General features: G+C 38.7%; 1 protein-coding gene across 6 annotated transcripts in view; it reads left to right on the top strand.

The window, feature by feature from the left end:
* The window catches only part of OSBPL1A (oxysterol binding protein like 1A), a 246,807-nt gene that overhangs the window by 168,632 nt on the left and 50,259 nt on the right, over positions 1–27,916 (top strand). For all 6 annotated transcript variants that reach the window (XM_068562862.1, XM_068562861.1, XM_068562863.1 and 3 more), the window contains one exon: positions 75–231. In XM_068562862.1, coding sequence (XP_068418963.1) covers positions 75–231 — 157 coding nt within the window. The remainder of the gene's footprint in view (positions 1–74; positions 232–27,916) is intronic.

Raw genomic sequence — 27,916 nt, 5'->3', positions numbered from 1 at the left:
AAGGGAGAGATCCATTGTTACGGAAGCCTCACGCCAAAGTTCAGTTCATTGACTGTGAACCTGCTCTGCCACAGATTCCGAGTCCGGACGGTCCCTGAGTAGATTGGAAGCAGTGACTGCGCACTGCTTTGAAGAGGAAGGAGAGCACCTGAGGGGTAGAAAGCACAGAATGTCCGAAGGAAAAGACTGTGGCGGTGGAGATGCTCTCTCCAATGGCATCAAAAAACACAGGTAGGATGGCCTTTAACAGTGAACGTTGCTGCCTTTTTATTATCAAGTGCATTTGCTTTTGTAAAGAAAAGTATGCCTTCTCTTCGTTTTTGCTTTTTCTCTCTATTGAATATTTATATTGCTCTGTCACCTCAAAGAAAGGATTTAACTTAAGTACTTTGTCCATTACAAGAAGAACATCATCTGTAATTGTAGGAACTAAGCACAACACTTGGTTTTAACTACCATGGTTTTAGGGGAACATAAATCCTTCAGCTGGCGATTTAGAAAGGCTCTTCAGAACTGCCTATTGAAAGTCATGCTGGGTTCTTCTTTTCAGCATACATCTTTTATGACTCTACCTCCCAGTGCTATTTTAGTTTCTAGTCATTTGATCTTCTTGTTGGTTTTATTGAGAGCGGATGGTAATATTGCCTGCCTGTTGATACAATTTAGTTACCTTTACACAGAGACTTTTATTAAGACCCAGGGTTTGTTGAACATAGCCATTTTGTACTGTCTAATAACATTAGTATTTTTTTATTCGCTTGATGATTTAGTCCTAGAGATTGTCCCAGATTAATGAGATGTCACAGACACTAGAGTTCTCTGGTTTCACACAGGTTTATAGACACAGTGCCATGTGTGCATGCTGGTATTCATAGGGTACAATATTTTATCAAATTATCGGTGAAGAATAAATCCTGTTGTCATTGTAAAGAGCCCTTTTGGGATAAGTAGTTATTAACCATTAATTTCTACAGAATGGTTTTTTATTTAATATTTGTAGATTTGTGTAGCTCTAACCCCATTTCTGTACCATGAGTCTGGCTACAATTGGTCTCAACTATTGTTCTACTGAAAAATTGTACATATCACTTCTGATGTATATGTATCTGCCCCTTGTTAACAAAAAATGTTTCTCTTTGTACTTATTTTGAAAAGATCAGTGAGTCTTAGGTAACTAGCTCAAACCAGAGTTTTCTTCTCTTTGGTTAGAGGGTATCTTCTAAACGTGCTCGTTGATGGCTATCTTTTGATGGAGTTTACCATTGCAGATTATGTGGCGAGCTGTGAGGGCCCTTCCTCTCTTCTGTAGTTACTGTCAGCTGCTTTGTGGTCAAGGTCTCAGTTCTGTGCAGGGCATAAGGTACCTGTCAGGTCTCCCAATGTCTAAAAAGAAGACAGCCTTTAACCGTCTAACACATACCTCGTTACAGTCTAGTGAGAACACATGTGACATGTGTTTAGAATGTTCAAAGATGCATAGAATCGTTAAGGTATCTGAAGGAATGCCGTGCTTATTAGATGCTGTCATAGCCTGTGGCTGAGGAGGATTTCTCAGCTTTTAAGGCCCAGGAGCCCGTTTGTGTGTGTGCTGTAATGCATCATAACAAGAGTTATTTTGCATCTGACAGAAATTTATTATACTATATTCATACATTCTGTGTTCCCTTTTAATTAGTCAAACCCAGAATGACACAGATGTGAAAGTTAAGATGGAACTGTTCAAAATTTGGAATGAGGATAGGTCGCTAAGAAAAACCACAGTGCAACTAGATAGTGACATAACCAGAAAAGTTAAACTGATGTACAAGATGCAACTTATGAATCCTATAAATGTAATAAAATATTCTTCAGCTATTTAAAAGTGGGTAATTTAGGAAATTGTCAGCATTCAAATATGTGGAAAAACATAACAGTTTCCTATTTTAAAAAATAGGCATTATAGGAGTTTTTTAAAAAGCCTTTGTTTTTTTTTTTTTCATAAAGCTCTTCTCTAAACAAGTAAACAGGGCATATGCCACATACAATTTAAAAGTTTCATTTTGGGATAGGAACACAGGTAGAGTATTCAATGTTATCAGGTTCCTCTTGCCTGCGCCCTAAGTTGCACTGTCAGTAATCTGTGATTATAATGGGCAATTATTATATTAACATTAAGAGTAATTTGAATTAACAGTAATTTTGGTGATATTTTAGAAAAGCAAATGTATGTTGCATGGCCTGAAGTGATCATGAAATTTATTTGAAGCCTTCTGTTTTATCTTTAAAAGTCGTGTGAAATTTGTGTTTGACCTTGTCATATGTTTCTGTTTTCTTGAATACTGAAAAATAATTTACTCACCACTTACTTACCTTTTCCATAAAAATCTTACATTTCTCCCTCATCCCACATCACCACCTATCCTTGGGATATACACACTTAAATTTGGGGAGATGGGAAGAATATGGATTATAAAATTTAAAAGAGAGAAATGTGTATTTTATTTTATTATTTTTTTTTATTGAAGTAGAGTTGATTTACAATGTTGTGGCCGTCTCTGCTGTACAGCAAAGTGACTCAGTTAATACACATACAGACATTCTTTTGTTATATTCTTTTCCATTATGGTTTATCACAGGATATTGAATATAGTTCCCTGTGCTGTGCATGAGAATCTTGTTGTTTATCCATTCTAAATATAATAGTTGCACCTACCAACCCCAAACTCCCAGTCCATCCCGCTCTCTCCCCCCTCCCCCTTGGCAACCACAAGTCTGTTCTCTATGTCCATGATTTCTGTTTCTGTTTTGTAGACAGGTTCATTTGTGCCATATTTTAGATTCCACATGTAAGTGATATCATATGGTATTTGTCTTTCTCGTTCTGACTTACTTCGCTTAGTATGATAATCTCTAGTTGCATCCATGTCACTGCAAATGGCGTTATTTCATTCTTCTTTATGGCTGAGCAGTATTCCATTGTATATATATACCACATCCTCTTTATCCATTCATCTGTTGATGGACATTTAGGTTGTTTCCATGTTTTGACTATTGTGAACAGTGCTACTGTGAACATAGGGGTGCATGTATCTTTTTGAATTATAGTTTTGTCCAGGTATATTCCCAGGAATGGGATTGCTAGATCATATGGTAATTCTATTTTTAGTTTTCTGAGGAACTTCCATGCTGTTTTCCATAGTGGCTGCACCAACTTACATTCCCACCAACAGTGTAGGAGGGTTCCCTTTTCTCCACACCCTCTCCAGGATTTGTTATTCGTAGACTTTTTAACGATGGCCATTCTGACTGGTGTGAGGTGGTACCTCATCGTCGTTTTGATTTGCACAAGAAATGCGTATTTTAAAACGGGAAAAGAGAAGCCTTACAAGTTATAGTTCCTATGGAAAATATTAAATCATGGCTTAACTAATTTGCTGGTAAGCTAGAGCTAGGGTTTTCAACCATTGTTGTTTTTTAGCCATGGAACCATTCGTGCAACAGAAGTTTAGTATGGAAACTTTTAAAACCTCACCCGCCCTCAGAGACTGATGAGGGTCCCATAGAGAAGGTCTGTCCCCTCCTTCCCAGTCTCCCACTGCAGTTGGAATCACCATATCTGTTTCATGTCCTTAGCCAACAAAAGTGTTTAAGCTTTACTTTCTGTAGTATGTATTATGGAACAACAGGTTTCCCCCAGACTCTGTTTCTGTTCCTGTTGAATGTGTCAGCACAAGAGTACCTAGGAGAGTGCCTGCCACGTGGGAAACACTCAGTAGAAATGACCTCTTTTAACTCTGCTTACTCTCTTTCTCCTCAAAAATGATTTAATTTGCTCTAAAGAACCTCTGCCCTCTTGTTTCCTTTTCTACCCCATTATCATAGGGTGACATCATGGGGTGCAGTTTGAAAAATCTCTGACCCAGAGAATCATAAGCTATAAGGCTTATGTCATATTAATTTAATATAAAACTAACTATGCCAGACTAATTGAGTTTATTTGTATGATAATTAAAATACACATATTATGGATCTTTAATCCATCCTATGTGATAATTACCAACAAAATAATTCTTCTGTTAACGAGCTAGGTAAATTAAGTCATCTCTTAAATAAAAGTTTGGGCTAAAGGAACTGAGTTCTTTTCTCACTCTGAAACTCTTGTAATTGCTAACTGAAATCTTGAAAAAATGGTTTTTCTACCTTATTGAAGTTGAGAAAACTTCTACAATGTCTATTAATATGGTTAGACCTAGGAAGAAAGTGTTTTCTGTTTTTCATTCACTCTGAATTATTGATATGCCATGTACTCTGCTGGCCAATGACCTTTACTGTGGTGCTGTACATGTCTTTGGGCTTTTAGGTTAGTTGTAGAGAAATATCAGTAGAAAGAATTAGGATTTTATTTAAGACCTAGAACCAAAAATACTTCAGAGGTAGAGAATATACAAAATAAATGCTCCATTTTGATGGCACTTTTTTCTTTTTTTTTCCGGAAAATACATTGAGTTGCTTTGTGGAATGTTAGCCTTCACCACACTGGTCAGGTGTATGTTGGCAGGGCTTCTTGTCGTCTCGCTGGTCTGTGTTCCATAGGATCGGTTCTCTGCCCTTGGACCTAATTTATGACATTTATTCCGAGCTCTCATCTTTTAACTTTTTAGCAGTTTGACCCAAGTTGTTGTAATTGGTGAAGATGTTGATATTTATCTCATCTGGACGTATACTGTATCAATAAAAGATACTCGCATAGAACAGATTAGTCAGAATCTGAAATGTTGGAGCCATGCTATGATTCTATAAATTGTATTCCCAATATTAATAGATTAAAAGAGAAAAGCATATGATCATCTTAAGAGATAAAGAAAAAACATTCAGTGAATTTAAACAGTCATTCCTGATTAATATAAATGTCTTAGCAAATCACAAATAGAAGAGAACCTCTTTAATCTGGTTAGAAGTTGCAACAAATAAATACTTGATAATGAGATATTAAAAACAGTTCTTCTACTGTCATGAATAAGACAGGGATGCTTGCCATCATCTTTTCTGTTCATCATTGTTTGGAGGCCATACGCAGAGACATAACACACCTCTGAAATTTAGAAATAAAACCGTAGATGTCTACAGACAAATTATTATAGTTAGAAAGTTTGGCAAGGTTGCTTTTATATAAAATCAGCTAACTACATTCTTGTGCACCATCAATGGACAGAAACTGCGATTAAAACTGGGGGGGGGAAAGATTTTAGAGTAGCTATTAAAAAGTCACTTACCTAGGAATAAATCTTAGCCAAAAAAAGTGCAATAATAAAACTTACTGAAAGATATAACACTTATCAAGAAGGAAGAGTGTCATAAATATGATTTGCCAAATTCATCTGTAGACTTGGTGTACTTTTAATTAACATTGCAAGTCCTTTTCCTTGGAAGTTGAAAAATGGATTCTGAAATATATCTTTAAGCACAGAGGGCTTTGAAGAGCCAAGATACCTCTCAAGAACCTGGTTTGGGGAAGGGAAGGCATTTGCCTGACCAAATGTCAAGATTGATTGCAAATCTTTAGTGCAGAATTGTCCTGCAGGCAAGACTAACCTGAAGAATGGAAGTAAAAGGTCTCAAGACTCAGACATATAAGGAAACCTGGTATATGTAACAGAGGCAACGTAGCAGATCGGGGAGGGAAGGAACAGACTGTTAGGTCAGTGGTGCTGGGAGAATCATTTAATACAGAAAAAAAATTTAAAAGGAAATGGACCTCTATTTCATAAATATAAATTAAATTCTAGATGAACCAAACACAAATGTGAAAAGGCAAAACTTAATAAAACTTTCACAAGAAAATATAAAAATATCTTTGCAATTTTAAAATAGGGAAGGGTTTCTTAAAACAGAAATGTGATAAGGACTAAGTTTTATCTGACTCTAATTAACGTACTTGTTCTTGATGTGTTTACCTGAATAAAAGTCTTGCATTCTTTCATAAATGTGGCTAAGAATCTTAAAGGTTTAGTTTGCTGAAGTGGTAGATTACGACTCCAGATGCTCGCTCAGTTTACCCTTTGTTTATCCTTCATGACTGCTTTAGAATTGAATTATTAGGTGACCAAATAACAGCTGTCTTCTGTGTGTGAAGAATATACTGACAAGTTGAAGTCAAACAAAAAAGGTTGAGAATATAAGCTAAGACAGTATCTTCCAAGAAGTAGGATTATATTGAGAAAATGTTGTTAGTTGTAAATAAAAATTATTCAACTCCCGATACATTTAATGACTAGTACAAACCCACCTTAGTTTTGAAATCTCCCTACAGATATGAGACAAATCATCTGGTTTCAGGCTTGATTAGGTCAGGGCATAGAGTTACTAACAAGGCACCCCACTCAGAGGTCCTCCATTGTCCTGGGCAGAAAGACACCCTTGTCTGTCAGGAAATATTTAGGGTAACTCCTTGTTGTCATGTAGTGACCAGGGATCTAGATACATCTAAGGACCTAGGGGTAAGAGCCCTGCCCGGAATCAGCCAGATTTGTGGTAGGGCCTGTGGGCTGGAGGGAGCAGTGGTTCCAGAGATGCCGTGTTCTGTGCTCTCACCTTACTCTCTGACTTAGAGTACTTGTTTGCTCTGGAAAGCAGAGGGCTGTAACTTAAAAAAAAGTATCACTAGAAGCTCACGCATCTCTCTTGCGGGGCCTCGCTCTTTAACAAGCTGGACCCCATCCTGTCTCAGCAGCCCAAGTGAGAAGAGCGCTAGGGACCAGGAAGCAGGGAGAAGCTTCTGGATCCTCTGGGAGACATAGAGGCTGGGCCAGGGTCCTGCTGGGCTGCAGCGTGGGCAGACTGCCCGTGGTCCTAGAACTGCAGGTGTCTGTCATCAGAGGGCACAGAGACTGGACGCCTGGAACAGATTGGCAAGTTGGATGACAGGAGCTAAAGCAGAAGAATAAAAGCCGGCAGGCCACTCTGACTACATGTGACACCCGTCTCTCCCCAAAAACGCATTTGGAGATTCCTTGACCAGCGAGAGGGAGTGCCAGCTCGGCAGGTGAGGGGCTAGTCATTCAGCAAAAAGTTCAAAGGATAATGTGAAATGGTAAGCAAAAACCTTATCTAGGAGTAACAAGCTGGTAGGCTGCGGGTCACTTCGGGTATGTTAGGAAGGGGGGAAAAAGGTGGTGTGAGTCTAGATTCATAATAATTATCTTCACAAAACAAAGTGGACTTACTGAACTTACTGCCAGGAAAGACTCTAGGAAAACGGCGGCGTCTTTCTATAGAATTCACCTCTTCCCGCCCAAGTTTTAAAAGCGGATGGAAGAGGAGGTGCTCTTTTGGAAGCAGGGGCCAAGGCCCGTCTCCTGATCTTGCCTCTGACCCCTAAAACACTTCTTTGGGGCCTGGGGCTCTTTAAAACACGGTTGGAAAAACACAGACTCTTTTGAGCTTAGCATTCTGTAAGCAGATGATGGTGAGATGCACATTCACCTGACTCCGAGGGCTCATTCTATCTATTCTAGATCAGTCGTTTTCAGGGGCATACAAGAGCAGATTTCCAGGGCAGCTATAATCTCTAAAGATATGCTTGAATGAACAAAATAGCAAACAGCTAATGAATTTGTTGTTTGCCTAGGGTATGAAGAAAAATAAAGAATATATTTTCAGGCATATAATCCCGTTTTTCAATTTTCATGGAAATGTTCAAACATGCATACAAATAGGATAATATAATGAACTCTTCATGCCCATCATTCATCTTCAACATTTATGGTGTGCGCAACTTTATTTCATCTGCAGACCTCCTCCATCTCCCATCCCCCCATAATTTAAAAAATTATTTTTAAAATTATAATAAATCATATCCAAGATATATTGTTTCATTTGTATATATCTTTAAAACACTGGGACTTGTGTTATTTTTTTTTTTTTTTAATTTTATTTATTTATTTATGGCAGTGTTGGGTCTTCGTTTCTGTGCGAGGGCTTTCTCTAGTTGTGGCAGGTGGGGGGCCACTCTTCATCGCGGTGCGCGGGCCTCTCACTATCGCGGCCTCTCTTGTCGCGGAGCACAGGCTCCAGACGCGCAGGCTCAGTAGTTGTGGCTCACGGGCCTAGTCGCTCGGCGGCATGTGGGATCTTCCCAGACCAGGGCTCGAACCCGTGTGCCCTGCGTTGGCAGGCAGATTCTCAACCACTGCGCCACCAGGGAAGCCCCGGGACTTGTATTTTCTTAATTAAAAAAAAAATTTTTATTGGAGTATAGTTGATTTCCAATGTTGTTAGTTTCAGGTGTACAGCAGAGTGAATCAGTTATACATATACATGTATCCACTCCTTACAGATTCTTTTCCCATGTAGGCCATTACAGAGTATTGAGTAGAGTTCCCTGTGCTGTACAGTAGGTTCTTATTAGTTATCTGTTTTACATTTGGTAGTGTGTATATGTCAATCCCAGTCTCCCAATTTATCTCCCCCCCCACCCCCTGGAAAGCATAAGTTTGTTTTCTACATCTGTAACTATTTCTGTTTTGTAGGTGAGTTCATTTGTACCATTTTTTTTAGATTCCACATATAAGCGATATCATATGGTATTTGTCTTTCTCTGTCTGACTTACTTCACTCAGTATGACAATCTCTAAGTCCATCCATGTTGCTGCAAATGGCATTATTTTGTTTTTTTTTTGGATTTTTGAATTTTATTTTATTTATTTTTTTATACAGTAGGTTCTTATTAGTTATCTATTTTATACATATTAGTGTATACATGTCAATCCCAATCTCCCAATTCATCCCACCACCACCACCACCACCCCCCCGCCACTTCCTCCCCTTGGTGTCCATACGTTTGTTCTCTACATCTGTGTCTCTGTTTCTGCCCTGTAAACCAGTTCATCTGTACCATTTTTCTAGGTTCCACATATATGCGTTAATATACGATATTTGTTTTTCTCTTTCTGACTTACTTCACTCTGCATGACAGTCTCTAGATCCATCCACGTCTCTACAAATGGCCCAATTTCGTTCCTTTTTATGGCTGAGTAATATTCCATTGTATATGTGTACCACATCTTCTTTAGCCATTCATCTGTCGATGGGCATTTAGGTTGCTTCCATGTCCTGGCTATTGTAAATGGTGCTGCAGAGAACATCAAAGTGCATGTGTCTTTTCGAATTATGGTTTTCTTTCGAAGTATGCCCTTGAGTGAGATTGCTGGATCATATGGTAGCTCTATTTTTTAGTTTTTTAAGGAATCTCCGTACTGTTCTCCATAGGGGCTGCACCAATTTACATTCCCACCAGCAGTGTAGGAGGGTTCCCTTTTCTTCACACCCTCTCCAGCATGTATTGTTTGTAGATTTTTTGATGATGGCCATTCTGACCAGTGTGAGGTGGTTGATAGATACCTCATTGTAGTTTTGATTTGCATTTCTCTAATAATTAGTGATGTTGAGCATCTTTTCATGTGCTTTTTAGCCATCTGTATGTCTTTGGAGAAATGTCTATTTAGCTCTTCCACCCATTTTTTGATTTGGTTGTATGTTTTTCATATTGAGCTGCATGAGCTGTTTGTGTATTTTGGAGATTAATCCTTTGTCGGTTGCTTCGTTTGCAAATATTTTCTCCCACTCTGAGGGTTGTCTTTTCCTCTTGTTTATGATTTCCTTTGCTTTGCAAAAGCTTTTAAGTTTCATTAGGTCCCATTTGTTTATTTTTGTTTTTATTTTCATTACTCTAGGAGGTGGATCAAAAAAGATCTTGCAGTGATTTATGTCAAAGAGTGTTCTGCCTATATTTTCCTCTAAGAGTTTTATAGTATCTGGCCTTACATTTAGGTCTTTAATCCATTTTAAAACACTGGGACTTTTATTTTCTAAAACCATAGTCCCATTATCACACTTAAAAAATAGTGTGTTAATTGTCATCAAATATTTAGTCAGTATTCACATTTCCCTGATGGTCTCATAAATGTCACTTAGTTAATTGGGTCTAAAATGTCATCTTAAGGGAATTCCCTGGTGGTCCAGTGGTTAGGACTCCAAGCTTTCACTGCTGAGGACGTGGGTTCAATCCCTGGTCAGGGAACTAAGATCCTGCAAGCCACACGGCACAACCAAAAGAAAGAAAAAAAAAAAGTCATTTAATAATAAAAATCCAGAAGGTCCGCATACTACATTTGGTTTATTTGTCTCTTAAGTCTTAAGAGATTAAAAAATGTTTAGATTTCCTCTCCTCATCCTCATTTTTTCCTTACCATTTATTTGTGGAAGAAACCTGGTCATTTGTCCTGTAGAATAATCCACAGTCTCGATGTTGCTGGTTGCATTCCCATGGTGTCATTTAACACAATCTTTAACTCCTGAATTTCCTGTAAACTGATGGTTAATAGAGAGGCTCAGTCAGATTTAGGTTTGAATTGTTTTGGCACAGAGTACTTCGTACGTACACTTACCGAAGGTGTACCTCCTATTACATCCATTGGGGGCATATGTTATCTGATTTTCCTTCTTTTTGTAATGTTGAGATTGATTCCTGGGTTCAGGCAGTGTCAGTCTGATACAGCCATGATAATGGTGCCCAACAGCCTTGAGCCTAATGATTTTAGCAGCCATTGTTGATCAGTGTCTACATCCTCATTTTAATATGGGCTGCAAAATGGTCATATTACATTTCTGTCATTCCTTCTACTTTCATGAGTTTGAATTCTTCTGTAAAGAAAAAAGTTCCCATTACCTCTTTTCAGAGTATGTTGGTTCCCTAACGTCCTTTGAAGATGGTATAGGAACACACGAATTGGATTGTTTAAATCTATTATAATTATTTTTTCCCATCTTTGGTCAGAGGAAGCCGCTCTATGTTGGCTTCTGTGTCCTTTTGACAGGACCCCAGTTGGCTTTTTTTTGTTGCTTCAGGTATAATCCTGTGGCCTTTGATAGCTGCCTTGCTTTCTGATACAGAGAGATGTGTCAGGTTTATCTGGTATATTTCCTGCCCCAGACCTAGAATCAGCTATTTCTCTAAGAAGCCACTTATCATTTTAGTGGGCAATTATATTTAGATGTTTTTTATTTTAGTGGGAAATAATATTTAGATGTAACAATCTGGGTAGTAAGGATGTTCACTGATAGCAAGTTGGCCGTGGTTTCAGTCCTTTTCATTGGATAGAGGTAAAAAAGTCACCGGTCCTTTTTCTTAAGGGAAAATGTTTCATGAGTTCATACCCATATATTTCCAGTTTAAGTTCTGGATTATGGGGTTTTTCCCTTAATTCCTTTGATTTTTATTTGTATTTCATGGTTCCTAATGACGTTAATATAGTTACATATTTGCTTTATTCTACTATTTTTGTTTCACAAACACATACACTCATATACAAATACTGGTACTAACAGCATGATTGTTGAAAAGAGTTTTCAATTTCTTTTTAGTTCCTTTTATCCTTTAATATATTCCATCTGGGATGTACAGTCAATGGTGTGTTTGAAGGTCACTTGCAGTGGTTCCCTTCTGTGTGGTTAAACTAACTTGTTAAACAGGTAGGTTCATTTGTTTCACTTGCATTCAAGTTTTAGGGATTCCCTTTTGACTTAATTTTTTATAGTTATGTACCATATTTACATGATTTCAAAGTCAGAAATACAAAACAAGGTGTATTTAGAAAAATCCATTTTCTTGTCCCCTCGACATTGTTTCCATCCTTCCCCAAAGGTAACTATTTTTATAATCTTTCCAGTTATTTTGTTTTTAATATAAGCAATACAAAGATCTATTCATATTCCTTTGTTTCTTATAAAAGACCCTTACAACCTTGCTTTTTTATCTGCTTAATGTATGCTAATTCCAGTTCTTTTGGTCTCATGTGTTTTGACATGAGTCAACTGGGTGTTTTCTTCAACAACCCTTGAAAAAATACATGTGTGTGTGTTTAGAGATAATTCTCTTTAAAAAAAAATATTTGGTGATTCATTCATGTGGTTCAAAATTCAGAAATGTAATAGGGTATATTTTGCAAATTTTAACTCCCACTTTTTAAACTAGCCACTCCTCTTCCTTTCCCCAAATGCAACCATTATTACATACAATATTGTTCACACTAATGATGGAAAATGCACGCATACAATTCTTGCCCTTGCTTTTTAAAAATATATATGTACCAAATTATTTATTCAACAAATATATCTTGAGCCCCTATTAATGCCACATTCTATTCAAGGTGCTGAGGTTACAATCATGCACAAGCCAAGCCCCAATTCTTATGGAGTGTCCATTTCTGAAATGAGGAGGGTTGAGCATCTTTTTGTATGTTTAAGATCGATTTGTATTTCTTTTTCTGTGAATTGCTAATACTTCTTGCCTGTTTTTCTCTAGGAATATTGAACTTATCAATTTTCAGCTGCTCTGTAATATATCATTACTAGCTTTTTGTATGTGATATGAGTTGAAAATATTTTTTCCAGATTTGTCAAAAGGGAAGATAATTCTTAGAAAAATCTCTAATTCCTACCACATAGCAGGTAATTACCACATAATTCTTACCACCATATGCTCTTTGAAAAAAATATAAGTGAACTAGAAAAGTGTAGTTATTAAGAGCTACTTGGGTTTGAATCCCATATCTACCATGTTCCTGACCTTAAGCAAGTTATAATCACTTTGAAACCCAACTTCTTCTTCTATAAAATGGGTGTAATAATAGGACCCACCTTGTTGGCTTGTGGTGATAATTAAATGAAATAACCTATACAAAGGAGTCATAGTGATTTCAACTCATTAAATCTCAGGTGCTGTTATAAGTAGAAAGTTGATAAACCTTAAGCAAAAGTGAGTAAATAGAATTGTTTTCTTTCTTTTAACTCATAAGAAAAGATCTTTGGATGGGTTTTAGAAGTTTACTTTGGCCTTTGAAACTGAAATTTGGGTAACAGGTAGCTGAAATGAAAGTGTTCATTTTGGAATATGATTATTTCCTTTTGAATAAAAAATAAGGAAAACTGCCTCCTATGGTTGATTTCCATTATATTTTATAAGGACATTTCATAGTAATGGTTACATTGAAACATAGTTTTTCTTTTCATGAAGATTACAAAGGTGTGGCTGGCCTCCGAGAAGCTGGCTGTAAGCTTATGTTGTCAGAAGTGTAAACAAGAGGTGACTAGAGCCTTGAAGCTCTGTTATTCATTCCTTAGTCCCTTAATACTACTTTCCCCATGCAGAGGTCTCATTACTTCTCCTTTCAATCCCTAGGCTTTTTGAATCTCTTAGGTAAATATCCAATTTCTATTTCAAGTTTGCTTTATATGGACTTATAATCCTCAGGATGTCAAAATAAAGAAGTTGTTCAATATTTAATAAAACGTATATTCTTGCTTGGCATCTTGCTCTGTTTGAAGATGCACCCTCCTTCCCTTCCACACACATGAACACAAGGTTTTGAGTGCCTGGGAAATATCTGCCAGTATAGCTTAGTCTTTTAATGGTCTGTCTTACTGTGTTTAATCTGCCCATTTCTTAATTACAATAATTCATAGATTGGGCATCTTGACTTCTGATGACTTGTGGGATCTGGTCTGTACAAATACATTGAAGTGTCTCCCATTGGAGCCGTGCCAACCTGAATTTTGGCTGAAGGAGAAACTGCCTCAGGGGACATAGAGTTCTTCAGTATTGTTTGCTGTGCTTGTTAACACAGGAGGATTTTCCTCTTTCAGAAAACAGCATATATAATAATAAGGATTTACAAGATAGAAATTAGGGAAGTGATGGTTTTTAAAACATAAAGATACTTTAACTGTTTGTTTGCCTTGTACCTTTAAAATCTTTAGAAAATTTGGTTTATACACCACTCTTTCCAAAACACATTCATTGTTTGTAGAATGTGATAGATCCTAATCGTGGGATATAGCCTGCTGTTGAGTCGTGTTGATGTAGCACCACACTCAGTCAGGATTTGAAATCTGAGCATGAGCTGCCATTCTGCCATAGAGAGTATTCTCAGAGCCAATTCCTTGTTATTCTGGAAGTGACTCATGTTAATTATACATCCTGGTTCTCAAGCAGGAAGCATTGCCTCTGCATCTGACAAATGTGGAAAACGTAGGTGACTGTCACTACGTCTCTGCACTGTTACGATGTATGGGGGAAGGTGATGTGACTTGTGCAAGAGCAGGGTACAGCCAGCTTTTAGGAAGAGGTAAAAGTTGGAGTCTAGTGTCCTACCAGTACCAGAGTAAAATAGTGTGCTTCCCGGGCTGTAAGAGAGCACAGTTGAGGCAGTTAACAGTTCTCAGCAAAACAGACTTCTGTGGTGAACCAAGTAGAGAGTTTATAACCATAGATTCTTCACAGTATTGTTTTACTTTCGTGCTTTGGTGTTTGGGGTCTTTGAATGCCTTAAGGATATTGTGAAAAATTCTAGTAGGTGAAGGTGTACCATGATCATAAGACAGTGGAGAACCATCAGCATTATGCACTTTCCTTCTGCATCTGGTTCTGGCTCTATGACTTAGTATAACTGTTGGCTTTGGTCAGCATTTAGCCTGTCCACGCTTCAGCTGCTTCATCTTTGACGCAAGCAACACCCCACGAAAGCACAGTCCAGTAGCAAGATGCTAGAACCTAGGTCTGACTGGTCGCTAAAGCCCCTGTCTTCTGACTGTACCATGTTAACTTCAGGTGCAGAGCTCTTTACAATATTATGCATAATATTAATGGCTACAGTTTACACTTGGATTATAAATTGATGTATATAAGATACTTTAACAAACTCCATAGCTTTTGATTCTCAAAATATCTCTGAGTTACAGGTAGGGCAGATATTATATCCTCAATTTTACAAATGAAGAAATTGAAGCACAGAAAGTTTAATCAACTTGCCCAAGATCACTTAGCAAGTAAGTGATAGAACCTGCATGCAAGCCACGTATTCTGACTTCAGAGCCTCCATTCTTTTCTTAAAATTTAGAGTCTTCATAGATATTTAGAATAACAGAGATTTCTATTCCTAGACAAATTCCTAGATTTATATTCTGAATGTAAATCAATTTGTCCTAGCTTTTAATTAATGCAGTTCCATTTGTTTCTTTTATGTAATAATTTACAGAGAATTAACATCATAGTCCCAAAGCATTTATTAAGCACTCATCCGCTGGGCTCAGAGCTAGGCACTATTACTAATTAAAGTGAACATGGAACTTGTTTTCTGGGCCTTTATACATTTCCACTTGTATTAACAGGAACACACAAGAGAACACATGAACACGTTGAAAGTTCTGCCAATTTCAAAAAGATACGGGATAAAAATTTCCCTTCCTATAATCTCCATGGTCTACCAACTTCCTACCAAAGCAGAATACTCTAAAGGATGCAGGAATGATTAAAGGTGTCATGTTTTCTTGGAAATTATTTGTTTCTCCTCAATAACTGCATTCTCTTATTATTAGTGAAGACCAAGATTTTTGGCTGTTTTCCTTCAGGATTATGGTTGACGTTATATTATCGGAAAGAACAAGAAAATCTCAGAAGGTGAGGTACACTACTTCAATGTGATTGTTGTGGTTTAGGACATTGTAACCTTTGCTAGCAGAAGAAACCTTCTTAGGAAAGAGGAAGAATGCTGTTCTTTGCAGTACAGATATTTCACTATGATCAGAGCAATCAGAAAGGAAAAAGAAGGTAAACTGACATATATGTCAAATAACACCCATGGAGGTATATTATGTGTCACAGAGCAGGAAGGAACTAGAAATTCAGCTCTCCCTAGAAATTCTAACCCTCTGATGATAAGCAGTCAAAAAGATCTCAGACCATTTTAAAAGGAAGTTAAATCAGGCTATTGAACTGCCTAAAGCAGATCACAAACAGTTATATACATTCTAGAAAAACGGGTGTGGTTTAAAGGGAAATACCTATAAAATTTCAGAGCCACAGAAAGAGGCAGAGTGGTATTTGCAGAGGGACACGTCTATCATTCAGTACATCTCTGCTTCTCTTTGTGTCTTCTCTTCTTGTTAACTGTGTTTTGCATGGTCCCCAGGCTCTTGTTTTGGGGATCTGAAGTCCTTGACTGCAGTGTTCCAGGTGACATGTAGCCTGTTAGAAATAGCCTCACTCCAGAGTTGCGTTCAGGGCTCAACCGTTGGCGTCAAGCACTCAAATCTACTCCAAGGTCTCGCCATACCTCGCACTGCCTACTGCCAGACTCCCAATCCAGCTGGAGCACATGCAGGTTCCAAGACAGGACATTTCTTAGTGTAGAGTCCAAGAAATTTCTGTTGTAGTCAGGAAAGGCTTCTTTCCCCTTTCCTGCCAACAAAATTAATAGCAGTAAAACAGCCTCAGACCCTTTCTGGAATGTGGGAGGTGTTAGTGGAAGATTTGTGCTCACCACCTCTATTCCTCTCTGCTCCTTAGCTGTCCACACTGCAAGAGGCTTAGGTCAGCCTTCAGGTGAGACAGGGACGAAGAAACTGGCTCTGACCTGTACTGCACACAGCCTGCATTTCGTCAGTGTTCTCGGCCGTTAAGACCTCTTCCTTTAGGTCAAGATGACCTTACCATGACCTGCTCTCTTCACTTCGGTTCGTTTACATCTCTTCCAGCCACCCATTGCATGAAGTCTTAGTTATTCTTTGAGATAAGGGTGAGAAAAGAATACACACCCTGCCCCTAGGTTAAGTAAGGTCTGCCTTTCTGTGTCCTGCCTTCTTCCCAACTGTGCTGAACACCATGAAGTAGGCTTGAAGTGAGGAGATCCTGCTGCCCAAAGGGACAGCTTCTCTTTAAGCTGAAGGACTTGGTTCCTGGGTATGTTTTCATCAGTCCATGTTGGCTTGGATGATTCTGTAGGCTTTCCTCTTAATCCAGTAATGGTAATAAACTAACAAGAATAGGAAGTAAATTTACTGTGTTACTGAAGTTGAACAGTGAATTCTAAATTTTAGAAAGCCAATTTGAAAAGCAATTTGAAATTTTGAATATGCATTTTTAACTTATTAAAATCAAAACAAGTAATACCTCTTATAAAACAAGGACACATAATCACCTTAATCTCTTTCTTGTGTAGAGCCAGATTTATTAAGCAATAATCATAGGCTTTTTATAATTTGAGATCAAAAGGAAAAATTATCTTTTAAATATACAGCAAAATCAGATAGTAATATCAGATAATTACATAAAGTTATCACAGTAAGCTTAAAATAGGAAACTAAGTTGTTGGATTTTTAAAAGATGCATAGTACCTAAAAAGGCATTTGACTAGTCTTAGAGATCTCATCTTAGACTTGTACTGACCTGCTCCCAAGACCCGGGCTCATTTCAGTTGAAGATATCTAGGAGCAGGTTAAATACCCGGCTGTCCAGCTAACCCCATCACCTGCATGTCTGACTCAGCCCTACGTTAGGTACTGGTTCTGTCAGGCTTCAGATGACATCCTGGGTATGCAGAGAACTTGCAATTCCTCTATTTGTCAGAATTCAAGCCTGGAAGTTGGTGGAAGGTACGTTACAATATCAGTCATGCAAGAAAAGAGATGTAAGTGATATGTTCTCTTTTTTAGACCCATCCAAGCTTGCTTCTGTTGAAATGGGGATAGATAGATTTTAGGAATTTAATTGTATAGGTATATTTTAGTTATTTTGTGTTGATGTTGATATATTACACTTATGGACTATTTCGTATAAATAAGATGCCTTTGAAGATCTTAAATCTCCACATATATTACAACTACGATTTTAATTACTATTCCATGACTGAGGAGTAATAGTATTTTTAAGATGGTGGACATATATCAACTTTGGAGGTCAAACATTGTTTTCCTTGGTTGAATGAGAGTATCATTTTCATAATGATAAGATCAGATTGCATCAACTTAAGCTGAAATTCTTTGAGTTGCAAGGCCAAAGGAACTTGTTTTATACCCAGATTTAAATGTTAAAGTATTAAAGCAGAATCCAGAAATGAAGTAACATACATTTTGAAACTGAAGTATCTCAACTGTAAACATTCTTGAAAATTTTGTGATCCAGCCTCCTGTTATTCACAAAACCAATCACAATAGTTGAAATTCAATCCATATTTGTTGAATGATTTTTTTTTTTTAATTGTTCTAAAGTTTCCCAAAGACATGCTGAGGAAAGGGGAGGGCCCTTTTGCTGACTGTCTTTGCCAATGCTTCTCTAAAGTGGAGTCTTCTGACCATTGTTTCAGGGGGGACCACAAGGTTAAAACAATTTTCATGATATTACTAAGACATTAGCCTTTTTTATTATCATTCACTAATAAGTTCACAGTGGAGTTTTCTAGAGACTACGTGATGTGTAGTATCACAGATTCAGTGCAGAAGCAGTTATGAGCAGCCCAGCTATCTTCTGTAAAACCAGACATTAAAAAGACTGCAAAAGTGTATAATGATGCCAGTCTTCTGGGAGTTTTTATGAATAAAGCTGCTTTAAGCATTCTTATACACATCTTTTTTACGGACAGTTTTTCACTCTGTTATGTAGGAGTAGCATTTTGGGGTCCTAGAGAGGGTATGTATTTAGCTTTATAGGAAGTTACTCTAGTGTTTCCCGAAGTCAGTGTACCATTTCTTAGCAGTATGTGAGAATTTGTTACTCCACATCCTCACCAACATTTGATGCTTTAAGGGTATAACATGGTATTGTGCTGTGGTTTTATTTTACATTTCCTAAATGATTCTGAGCACTTACTCATGGATTTATTAGCCATTGTTATATCTCTTTTTGTGAAGTGTCTGAGAGTTATGCCCATTTTAAATTGGGTTATATATCTTTGTATTATTGATTTATAGGAGTGCTTTATATATTCTGGATATAATCCTTTATCAAATATATGTAGCATGTATATTTTCTCTGAGTTTATAATTTGCCTTTCCATTTCTTTAATAATGAACAGGCATCCTAATACCTTCTTAGAACAGAAGTTTTTAATTTTGGTGAAATCCACTTTATAATTTTGCTTTTTTATGTTAGGGCTTTTTTGTGTCCTCTCTAAGAAATCTTTGCCTCCCCCAAACTTTAACCACTATCCTTGGTTCTCTCTAGTATCACTGATGATGTGTGTTCTTCAAGTTAACTTCTTCAGTATCTTTTAATGAGAATGATACAACATTTTATTTGAGAGTAAACAAATATGCTTTTTGATTGCTATTATGGAAAAATTATAGGATAAATGCATTGTGGGACAGTTTACTCAACCTAGAGCCCTAGTTAATAGAAAATCAACTGGCATAAAGTTTGTCTCAGCAACATTTACTAAGTACTTGCTATGTTCCAACTGCAGGTTCAACAGAGCTTAGAATCTAACATAATAAGAATTTAAGTAAATGCTCAACAGCAGCCTTGCATGTTCTTAAGTAATGAGTGCAGGGTGAGTAAGAGTGTTGCATTCTCTATGGTTCTTTGTCCTAACCAGGAGGAAGAAAGGATAGAGAGAAGTGGTAAATTTCCAAAAAAGGAACTTGATACTTTTCACATGACTTGTAAGTAAGAATATGTTTATCCATCAGCGTTGAGGTTACTAGGCTTCTCTGCACATTATATTCTTTTCAACCTTTTTAAAAGAATAGACTTGCAAACTATATTCCAGATGAACTATGTAAGATTATACATAATTTGTGAAAATGAGGCTTTTTATTACTATGATAATTTACTCATGTAACATCATTTTAAAATCTAATCTTCAATTCTGTGAATATAATTTTATAGTTTATTTCCAATGGCTTCCTAGTTTGGAAGACTGTTTCATTTTGGGTGTTTAGTAAACATCAGTAGTAGTACAGTCAAAATTAAAGACGGTTAGATTCAAATGCAAGCTGTGTTCATTAGGGTTATATTTAAATCGGGACTTGTGGAAGGAAGGATTTGGGGGAGAGGGGAAGAAGAATTCCGATAGCTGAAAAGGAGAGGTGATAAGCACCTAATAATTGCAAATAGATATACACACATAAGTACAAAACACATAATACACTACACATAACAAGTTTTCATTATTACAATTATAGCTGTATTAAAGTCTGCTTCTCTATGAAATTATTTTCTTAGATATTTAGTTCATTCTTTTGATCTTGAATCAAAGATTAGAATTAGGCTGTTTTATGCTTTTCTAAACATCCAAATGAATATTCTGCTAAAAATGATGATCCGTTCAGAATATTTAATAACATGAGCAAATGTTTAGTTGTTAAATGCACCTGAAAATGTATGTTAAGGAATTTGGTTTTGAAAATGTTTTCTTAAGAAGTGACTTAGAGGCAGAAAATTTGGTTATCTGTGTTCTTCATGCCTCACTTGCTGCTTGTCCATAGCTCTCATTTTTTTGCTGTTTTTCTTTCTGTGGCCCATTTTAATTTATGAGACATTAGGTAAAACATTCAGCACCTGTTACATGCAGAGTACTCCACACCGTGGGACATGCAGAGGAGAATAAGACATAGTTCCTGACCTCAGAGGGAATCACAGTCTAGTGAGTGGCAGATGTGTACAGAAATAACAGAGGGGATGAATGAAGATAGGGAAAAGTAGGAATTGTGAAATTTAAGTGGAGCGTGGAACACCAGCCAACCTCAGTGCTTTAAATTAGCACATTGGAGTTGCTTGTAAAATCCCATTGCTGATAGACAGCATCTTTGAGTTTGAGATCCTTCCGCAAGTAGATGCCAAAGAGAAACCTGAATGCAGGAGCCATGCCTGTAGGGTCTCCAAGGCTGTGTTTGGTGAAGGGAAGTATCCTCAAGTCTGAAGACAGGAGACAGTTTTAATACCATTTAATAACGTCAGTGGAATGTTTAAAGCACAGTACAATTATATTTGGGATTTATTAGTATATTCCCTTTTATCATTTCGAGTAAATGAAAAATGTTATTTGGACATAATTTTTCTAGCACTTTCACCCAGGTTGTGTGACATTAAAACAAGGAATACCAAGAGCTACTAAATGACAAGAAAGGGACTTTACCAAGAGTCCCTCCCAAGTTGCTTCATTGTGCCCTAACCACAGTCTTTTTAAAGAACTATGTTTAAGATTCCCCTGGCCCCAGAACCAGAGGTTCTGGGGCAAGCCTCTGGAGTTTGAAAAATGTCCTGAGGCTATACATGTATCTGATCACAGTGGCTAAACCTCCATCATCCTGTTCAAAGCCTTGCTGGGGGAGTAGCACACATGTCAGAACATTTCTACTTTCCTCTAGGGTAATAGAAGTACTTCTTACCTATTTCTCTGTGTAAATCTTTATATTGTTATGAATATTGTCCAATAAACAGCGATTTTTCTATGTCATCTTTTGAAACTGTAATTAGTAAAAGTAAATTATCCCTCCAGGACATAGTAGCAGTTTTAAATCTTTAACAACTCAAACAGAAAAATAAGATGTTTTTTCCCTGAAATAGTTAATGATGACATCAATATCTACTTTATGTAGAGAGTTTCTATCTTCCAGGCACTGGGCTGAATGTTGTACATCACTGACAAAGTCCCATAGTAAAAATAATATTTTTTTTAAAAATATTTGACTACATAGTATATATGTATACAGGTGTATGTATTATTGGAACAGAATTTTCATTTATAGTACTTAGGCTTGCTAGACATTCTATTTCATTTTTCTTAAATGCCGGTTATATGAACCATTAAACTGAGTTTACAGACCACCAATGAATAGAACCCAAAGTTTAAAAAGCACTACTCTGTGTGCACTGTTTCATTGGAACCTCACCATGACTGTGTGAAATGGTATCGTCATTCTCTACGCAGAAGCACTGAGGCTTGGAGTAGTTAGTTACTTGTTCAAGTTTATGCAAAGTAGCAGTGCTGTGAAACCCAGGTGCTGAGGATCTGGAGTTCAAGAATTCCAGTTCTACTGCTGATTAAATTTGTGACTGTGGACAAGTTATTTAATGGGTGCTTAATTTATAGAATTATTTTGAGGATTAAATGAGGTGATGCATGTTACGTGGTTAACACAGGGTCTAAAATGGAGTAAACCCTCACTAAATGTTAGCTGTTAGTATTCAAATACTTCATCCTAGTAGAACTAGCTCAGGGATAGTGTGATATCACAGCATTTGTGAAAATGTTGCTTTAAAAAAACCTGAAGTTTTCCTGTTCTCCCCGAAGGATACAGATCAGTGATCAAGGGTCTTTGGAAAGGAGGTAGAAGCTGGACTCAAACTAAATAAAAATGTAGACTATTAAGATTCCTGCAATCATGGGTAAAAGAAATGTTGGAGAGAGAGCTCCTTTGTCTTATAAGAAAGCAGACTGGGTGAATTCACAGGCCCCATTGTGAAAGGCATAGAGGTGAGAGGGCACAGAGACCAGGCAGGGACAAATGTCACTGAGCTATTTCGATGTAGAAATAGGGTCTTGAGACATACATGTGTATTTCGGTCATTTAAAGAATTAGAACATCAGGTGAAAAAAAAATTCTGGGGTTGGGGGAGCCTTAACCAAGACACAAAACCTGAAAGCTATTAAAAAAATAAATGAAAGACATATTTCACTGTAAAAGTTTTTTTTAAACCTGCAAAGGATTCTATTGGCAATCTAAATGAAAGATTAATAAAAAGACAAACAAAAGATTAGTAGTCGCTATCAACAAATTCTTACTAATAGATGTACAAAAAAAGCCAGTGGTTACAAATGATATAAAGAGACAGTCTATAGATGTGTAAATCCAAATGGTCATTAAAATATGAAAAGGTGTTCTGACTCACAGGTAGTCAAGGAAAAGCAAAATAGCAGTGCCATATCACTTTCTAGTCAGACTGACAAAACTTGGGTAAGAGCACCTATTGACACCAATTGCTGCTGGTGGGGAGGTGGAAGAAGTGCTGTCATGTGTTATTGGTGAAATACGAAATTGTTAAAAACCTTTTCAGAAAGCAATCTGGCAACGTCCCTGGAAATGTAAAATAGGGATACTTTTTGACCCAGCAATCTGACCCCTGGTTCTCCACCCCATAGAAATGAAAGCATCAGGTTTAATTAGGAATGTAATGTATTAAGGTGGTTTTGCTGCATTGTTTGTTTTGGCAGAAGAGTGAAACATGGCTTTCATGGAGGATGGCAAAATATGTTTTGATATATAGTATTCTCGTCATGGAATATTACTCATTCATTAAAAGAATTAGTTTACCATTTGACGAACAAATTTCCACGAAGTACTGAATGGGAAAAGCAAACTGTAAAGAAGTGTATATAACTGGTATTTTATTTTGGAATTTTAAAGTCAGAAAGCTGCTTTGTGTGTGCACACATGCACGCTCTGTTTAAGAGTGTTTGAGAAAATGTAAAAAAGTATAGAAAAATACATACCAGGTTTTTACCATGGGTTACAGTGTAGTACAGTGGTGGCAGAGGAAGTGGGGTGACAAGCATAAAAGAACAAAACGGGGGAGAAAGACTGCATTAGAAACAGGGTGCATGATACAAAGTTATGTGTATGTGTTCCTGTGCATAAAGATATTAGAAAGATAGATACACTTATATCTATCAACTTGAAGGGGTATCCTCTTAAATTATTATTTAGTGAAAAAATAATGTGACCTGTAGGGTAATATGTCAGTAAAAATCTATGTACTTGTATATGCTTTTGCAAGGAGAAAAGTATGGAAAGGAGCACTTCGGGCTGTTATGTTGGTATTGGAGGTGGGAATAGATGACTAGCTTGTTCTTTATCTGTGGATTCTTTCACCTGGAATATAATAATGTATTGTAATTTGAAAAATTAACCACATACTTGTCTCCCCATTTAATTATATTTACTTCCATGTGGTAAATACTTGAGAAGATTATTTCTGTTGTGTCTTGACTCGGTTTTGATTTAGAACTTAAATTTCTAAAAATGTAAGAATGAGATTATAAAACTTTATGAATTAAGGCAGCGGTCCCCGGCCTTTTTGGCACCAGGTACCCGTTTCGTGGAAGACAATTTTTCCATGACCGGGGGTGGGGGGGATGGTTTCGGGATGGTTCAAGAGCATTACATTTAGTGTGTACTTTATTTCTATTATTATCACATTGTAATATATAATGAAATAATTATACAACTCACTGTAATGCAGAATCAGTGGGAGCCCTGAGCTTGTTTTCATTTGCCACTCAGGGTAGATAGGGTTTTGATATGAGTCTGTAAGCAGTTGATTTATTATGGTCTCTGTGCAGTCAGATCTGTCTGCTAATGATAATCTGTACTTGCAGCTGCTCCCCAGTGGGTCCCAGCATCACCACCTCAGATCCACCTCAGATCATCAGGCATTAGATTCTCATAAGGAGCGAGCAACCTAGCTCCCTCGCATGCGCAGTTCACAGTAGGGTTTGTGCTCCTGTGAGAATCTAATGCTGCCACTGATCTGACAGGTGGCAGAGCTCAGGTGGTAATGTGAGTGATGGGGAGCGGCTGTAAATACAGATGAAGCTTCTCTCTCGCCTGTCGCTCACCTCCTGCTGTGCAGCCCGGTTCCTCATAGGCCACGGACTGGTACCTGTCCATGGCCCAGGGATTGGGGACCCCTGAATTAAGGGATGTACCTTTTTTTCTGGAGTGACTATTAATACGATTGTGGAGTGTTTTTATCTTGTCCATATGGAAAATATTGGAAGATAGCTGTTTATTTAAAGTTTCATGTATACATTATGGTCATATGTATAGTCTTCCCAGGTAGGTAGATTTGGTTTTGGCAGATTATACCATAAATAGAATCAGAAGACCAGTGTTAGACTTGGAAAAAGTTATCTGCAGTATAGGTGGTGATTAGAATATTTATAATACACCAGGAGTTCTTACAAATTGAGAAGCTAATTCAGTGGGCAGATATCACCAGTGACTATGAATGTTTTCACCTTAATATGTCTGTACTTTATGAAAATAACAAAGAATTTTAAAAATTCTTTAAAACTGATGTGCAGGTAAGAAACTGAAACTTCATTTCCAGGAGGCTCTTTTTTTTTTTTTTTTTTTTTAATCGAAGTATAGTTGATTTACAGTGTTGTGTTTCAGCTGTACAGCAAAGTGAATCAGTTATACATATACATATATCTACTCTTTTAGATTCTTCTCCCATATAGGTCATTACAGGTATTGAGTAGAGTTCCCTGTGCTATACAGTATGTCCTTATTAGTTGTCTATTTTATATATAGTAGTGTATATATGTCAATCCCAATCTCCCAGTTTATCCCTCCCCAATGAGATTGTTTTCTACATCTGTGACTCTATTTCTGTTTTGTAAATAAGTTCATTTGTACCATTTATTAAGATTCCGCATATAAGCAGTATCATTCGTATTTGTCTTTCTCTGTCTGACTTCACTCAGTAGAACAATCTCTAGGTCCATCTTGGATTGTCCCTTTTCTTAGTGCACACGTAGCTGCCCCCTGAGGCAGATCGTCCAGCCGTGGCCCCCCTGGCTGGAGGTTGGCCCCTGGTTATGCTGGGAGGCCGGGGCAGGAGCACGGGCTGAGGCCCTGGGTCCCTTCCCGTGGGTCTTTCCTGTCCTCATGTGAGAGCCCCCACCTGCATGTGCTGGCATTTCTGTGGGGCATGTCCATGCCCATTCCTGAGACCCAGAAGGGCTAACTGGCCTCATGAAGACAGAAGCAAACCTGAACCACCTGCTGGCCAATTGCAGCCGAAGCTGCATGTCGCCTGCCTTTGTGATAATCCTTCTCTACTCTTTTTCGAAGGGTCTCCACAAGCAAACCTCCTAGTCCACAGGCAGGAGCAGAAGGCAGTGTGAGCAGGGGGTTTGAGAGGGTCTGTGCAAGTCTCATGAATTTGCAGGGTTCCATCAGGCTGAGCCTCCCGTGTGGTGGCTGCTGTCCAAAAGCATCTCCCAGGGGGCGGAGTCAAGATGGCATACTAGGAGGACGCGGAACTCACGTCTCCACACAACTAGGGCACCTACCAGGCACCGATGGGGGACCATGGACACCTAAGGGGATGGGAGGAACCCCCAGCGACTGGGTAGGACGTGGGGGGTGTGAAGGGGGAGGAGAGGTGGAGGTGGGGCAGGACTGGAGCCCCTGAGGGGCGGCTGGGGGAGGGGAAGGGATCCCATGCCTGAAGGGGGAAATTGGGGAACCATTGGGAGGGCAGAGGATCAAAAGGGAGTGTGGCCAGGTTTCCCCTGCCTACTTGGGCCCCCAGGAGCCTGCTGAGATCCCGGGCCTGATCCTCTGCCCACCTAGGCCCACTCCAGCCGTGTGGGTCCTGAGGGAGTGGGAGGGAGGGAAGGGGGAGCAGAAGTAAAGTCCGGACCTCTGGGACCGGCACCCCTGAGGGGCGGCTGGGGGAGGGGAGGAGTTCCTACACCCAACGGTTAGGGGTCCACCAGAGATGGGGGAAACCCTGGGGGAGACAGTGGGGGAGGGGCATGAAGGAAGGGAAGGGAACGGGGCAGTGCTTTCCCTGTCTACTTAGGTACCGGGGAACGTGTTGGGCTCCTGGTCCTAATCCTCTGCCCTCAGACCCTCCCTCCTGCTGCACCGAGCCCAAGCCCCGCCCCTACACCCCCACCCAGGGCCCCACCTCTACACTCAGAGACCCCCTCTGAGACCCCCTCCAACGTGCTGGGCCTAAACCCCACCCACACACCCTCACTCAGCGCCCTACCTCCAAACTCCAGAACTCCACACTCCAGAGGCCACCCTTTCCAAGTGCTGCCTCTCCCCTTCCCCGCAGGTCCTAAGCATAGGCCCCGCCCCACCCTAAACCCCGCCCCTGCCTAAGTTCCACCCCCCGCCTAAACTCCACCCGCATAGCCAAGGCTTTTTCTTTTTTTTTAGATTGGGGTTCTGTTATACCTTGTTGATTCATTGTTGTTGATTCTTTTATATTTTTATTTTTCCTAATCTTTTATTTTTCTAATTTTATTTTATTCTTTATACTTTGTTATTGTTCTCGCTTTTTGGCTTGTTCACCCCCCCCCGCCTTTGTTTTTTCTATTTTCTGTTGTGGTCTTATTTTACCTTGTTGCAGGTGTTTCAATTATAGTTTTATTTTTCCTAATATATTTTTTATCTTTCAAATTTTGGGGTTTTTCTTGATATTGTACTGCTCTTTTATTTCTTTCTTTTTTTTTTTTTAATGCGCCACGAAGCTTGCGGGATCTTGGTTCCCAGACCGGAGGTTGGGACCGAGCTCCTGTGGTGGGAACTCTGTGTCCAAACTGCTGGACTAACAGAGAAGCTCAGACCCCAGGTAATATTAATCAGAGTGAGGCGCCTCCTGGAGGTCCTCATCTCAGCACCAAGACCTGGCTCTATCCACCTGCCTGCAAACTCCAGTGCTGGACGTCTCAGGCCAAGCAACCAGTAAGGTTGACAGTAATACAGCACCACCCATCAAAAAAAAAAAAAAAAGAAATGACAAAAAATATGTTACAGACAAAAGGAGCAAGGTAAAAACCTAGAAGACCAAATAAATGAAGACGAAACAGGCAACCTACCTGAAAAAGAATTCAGAGTAATGATGGTAAAGATGATCCAAAATCGTGGAAACAGAATGGAGAAAATACAACAAACATTTAACAAGGATCTAGAAGAACTAAAGAGCAAACAAACAGTGATGAACAACACAATTGCTGAAATTAAAAATACTCTAGGGACTTCCTTGGTGGCGCAGTGGTTAAGAATCCGCCTGCCAATGCAGAGGACATGGGTTCAAGCCCTGATCTGGGAAGATCCCACATGCTGCGGAGCAGCTCAGCCTGTGTGCTACAACTACTGAGCTTGCGCTCTAGAGCCCACGAGCCACAACTACTGAGCCTGCGTGCCACAACTACTGAAGCCTGCGCGCCTAGAGCCCGTGCTCCGCAACAAGAGAAGCCACCGCAATGAGGAGCCCGTGCACTGCAACACAGAGTAGCCCCAGCTCGCCACAACGAGAGAAAGCCCACGCACAGCAATGAAGACCCAATGCAGCCAAATT

Source organism: Eschrichtius robustus, chromosome 14, assembly GCF_028021215.1.
Source record: "Eschrichtius robustus isolate mEscRob2 chromosome 14, mEscRob2.pri, whole genome shotgun sequence".
Lineage (NCBI taxonomy): Eukaryota > Metazoa > Chordata > Mammalia > Artiodactyla > Eschrichtiidae > Eschrichtius > Eschrichtius robustus.
The sequence above is the reverse complement of the archived record's forward strand: the minus strand, read 5'-3'. Positions and strand labels throughout refer to the sequence as shown.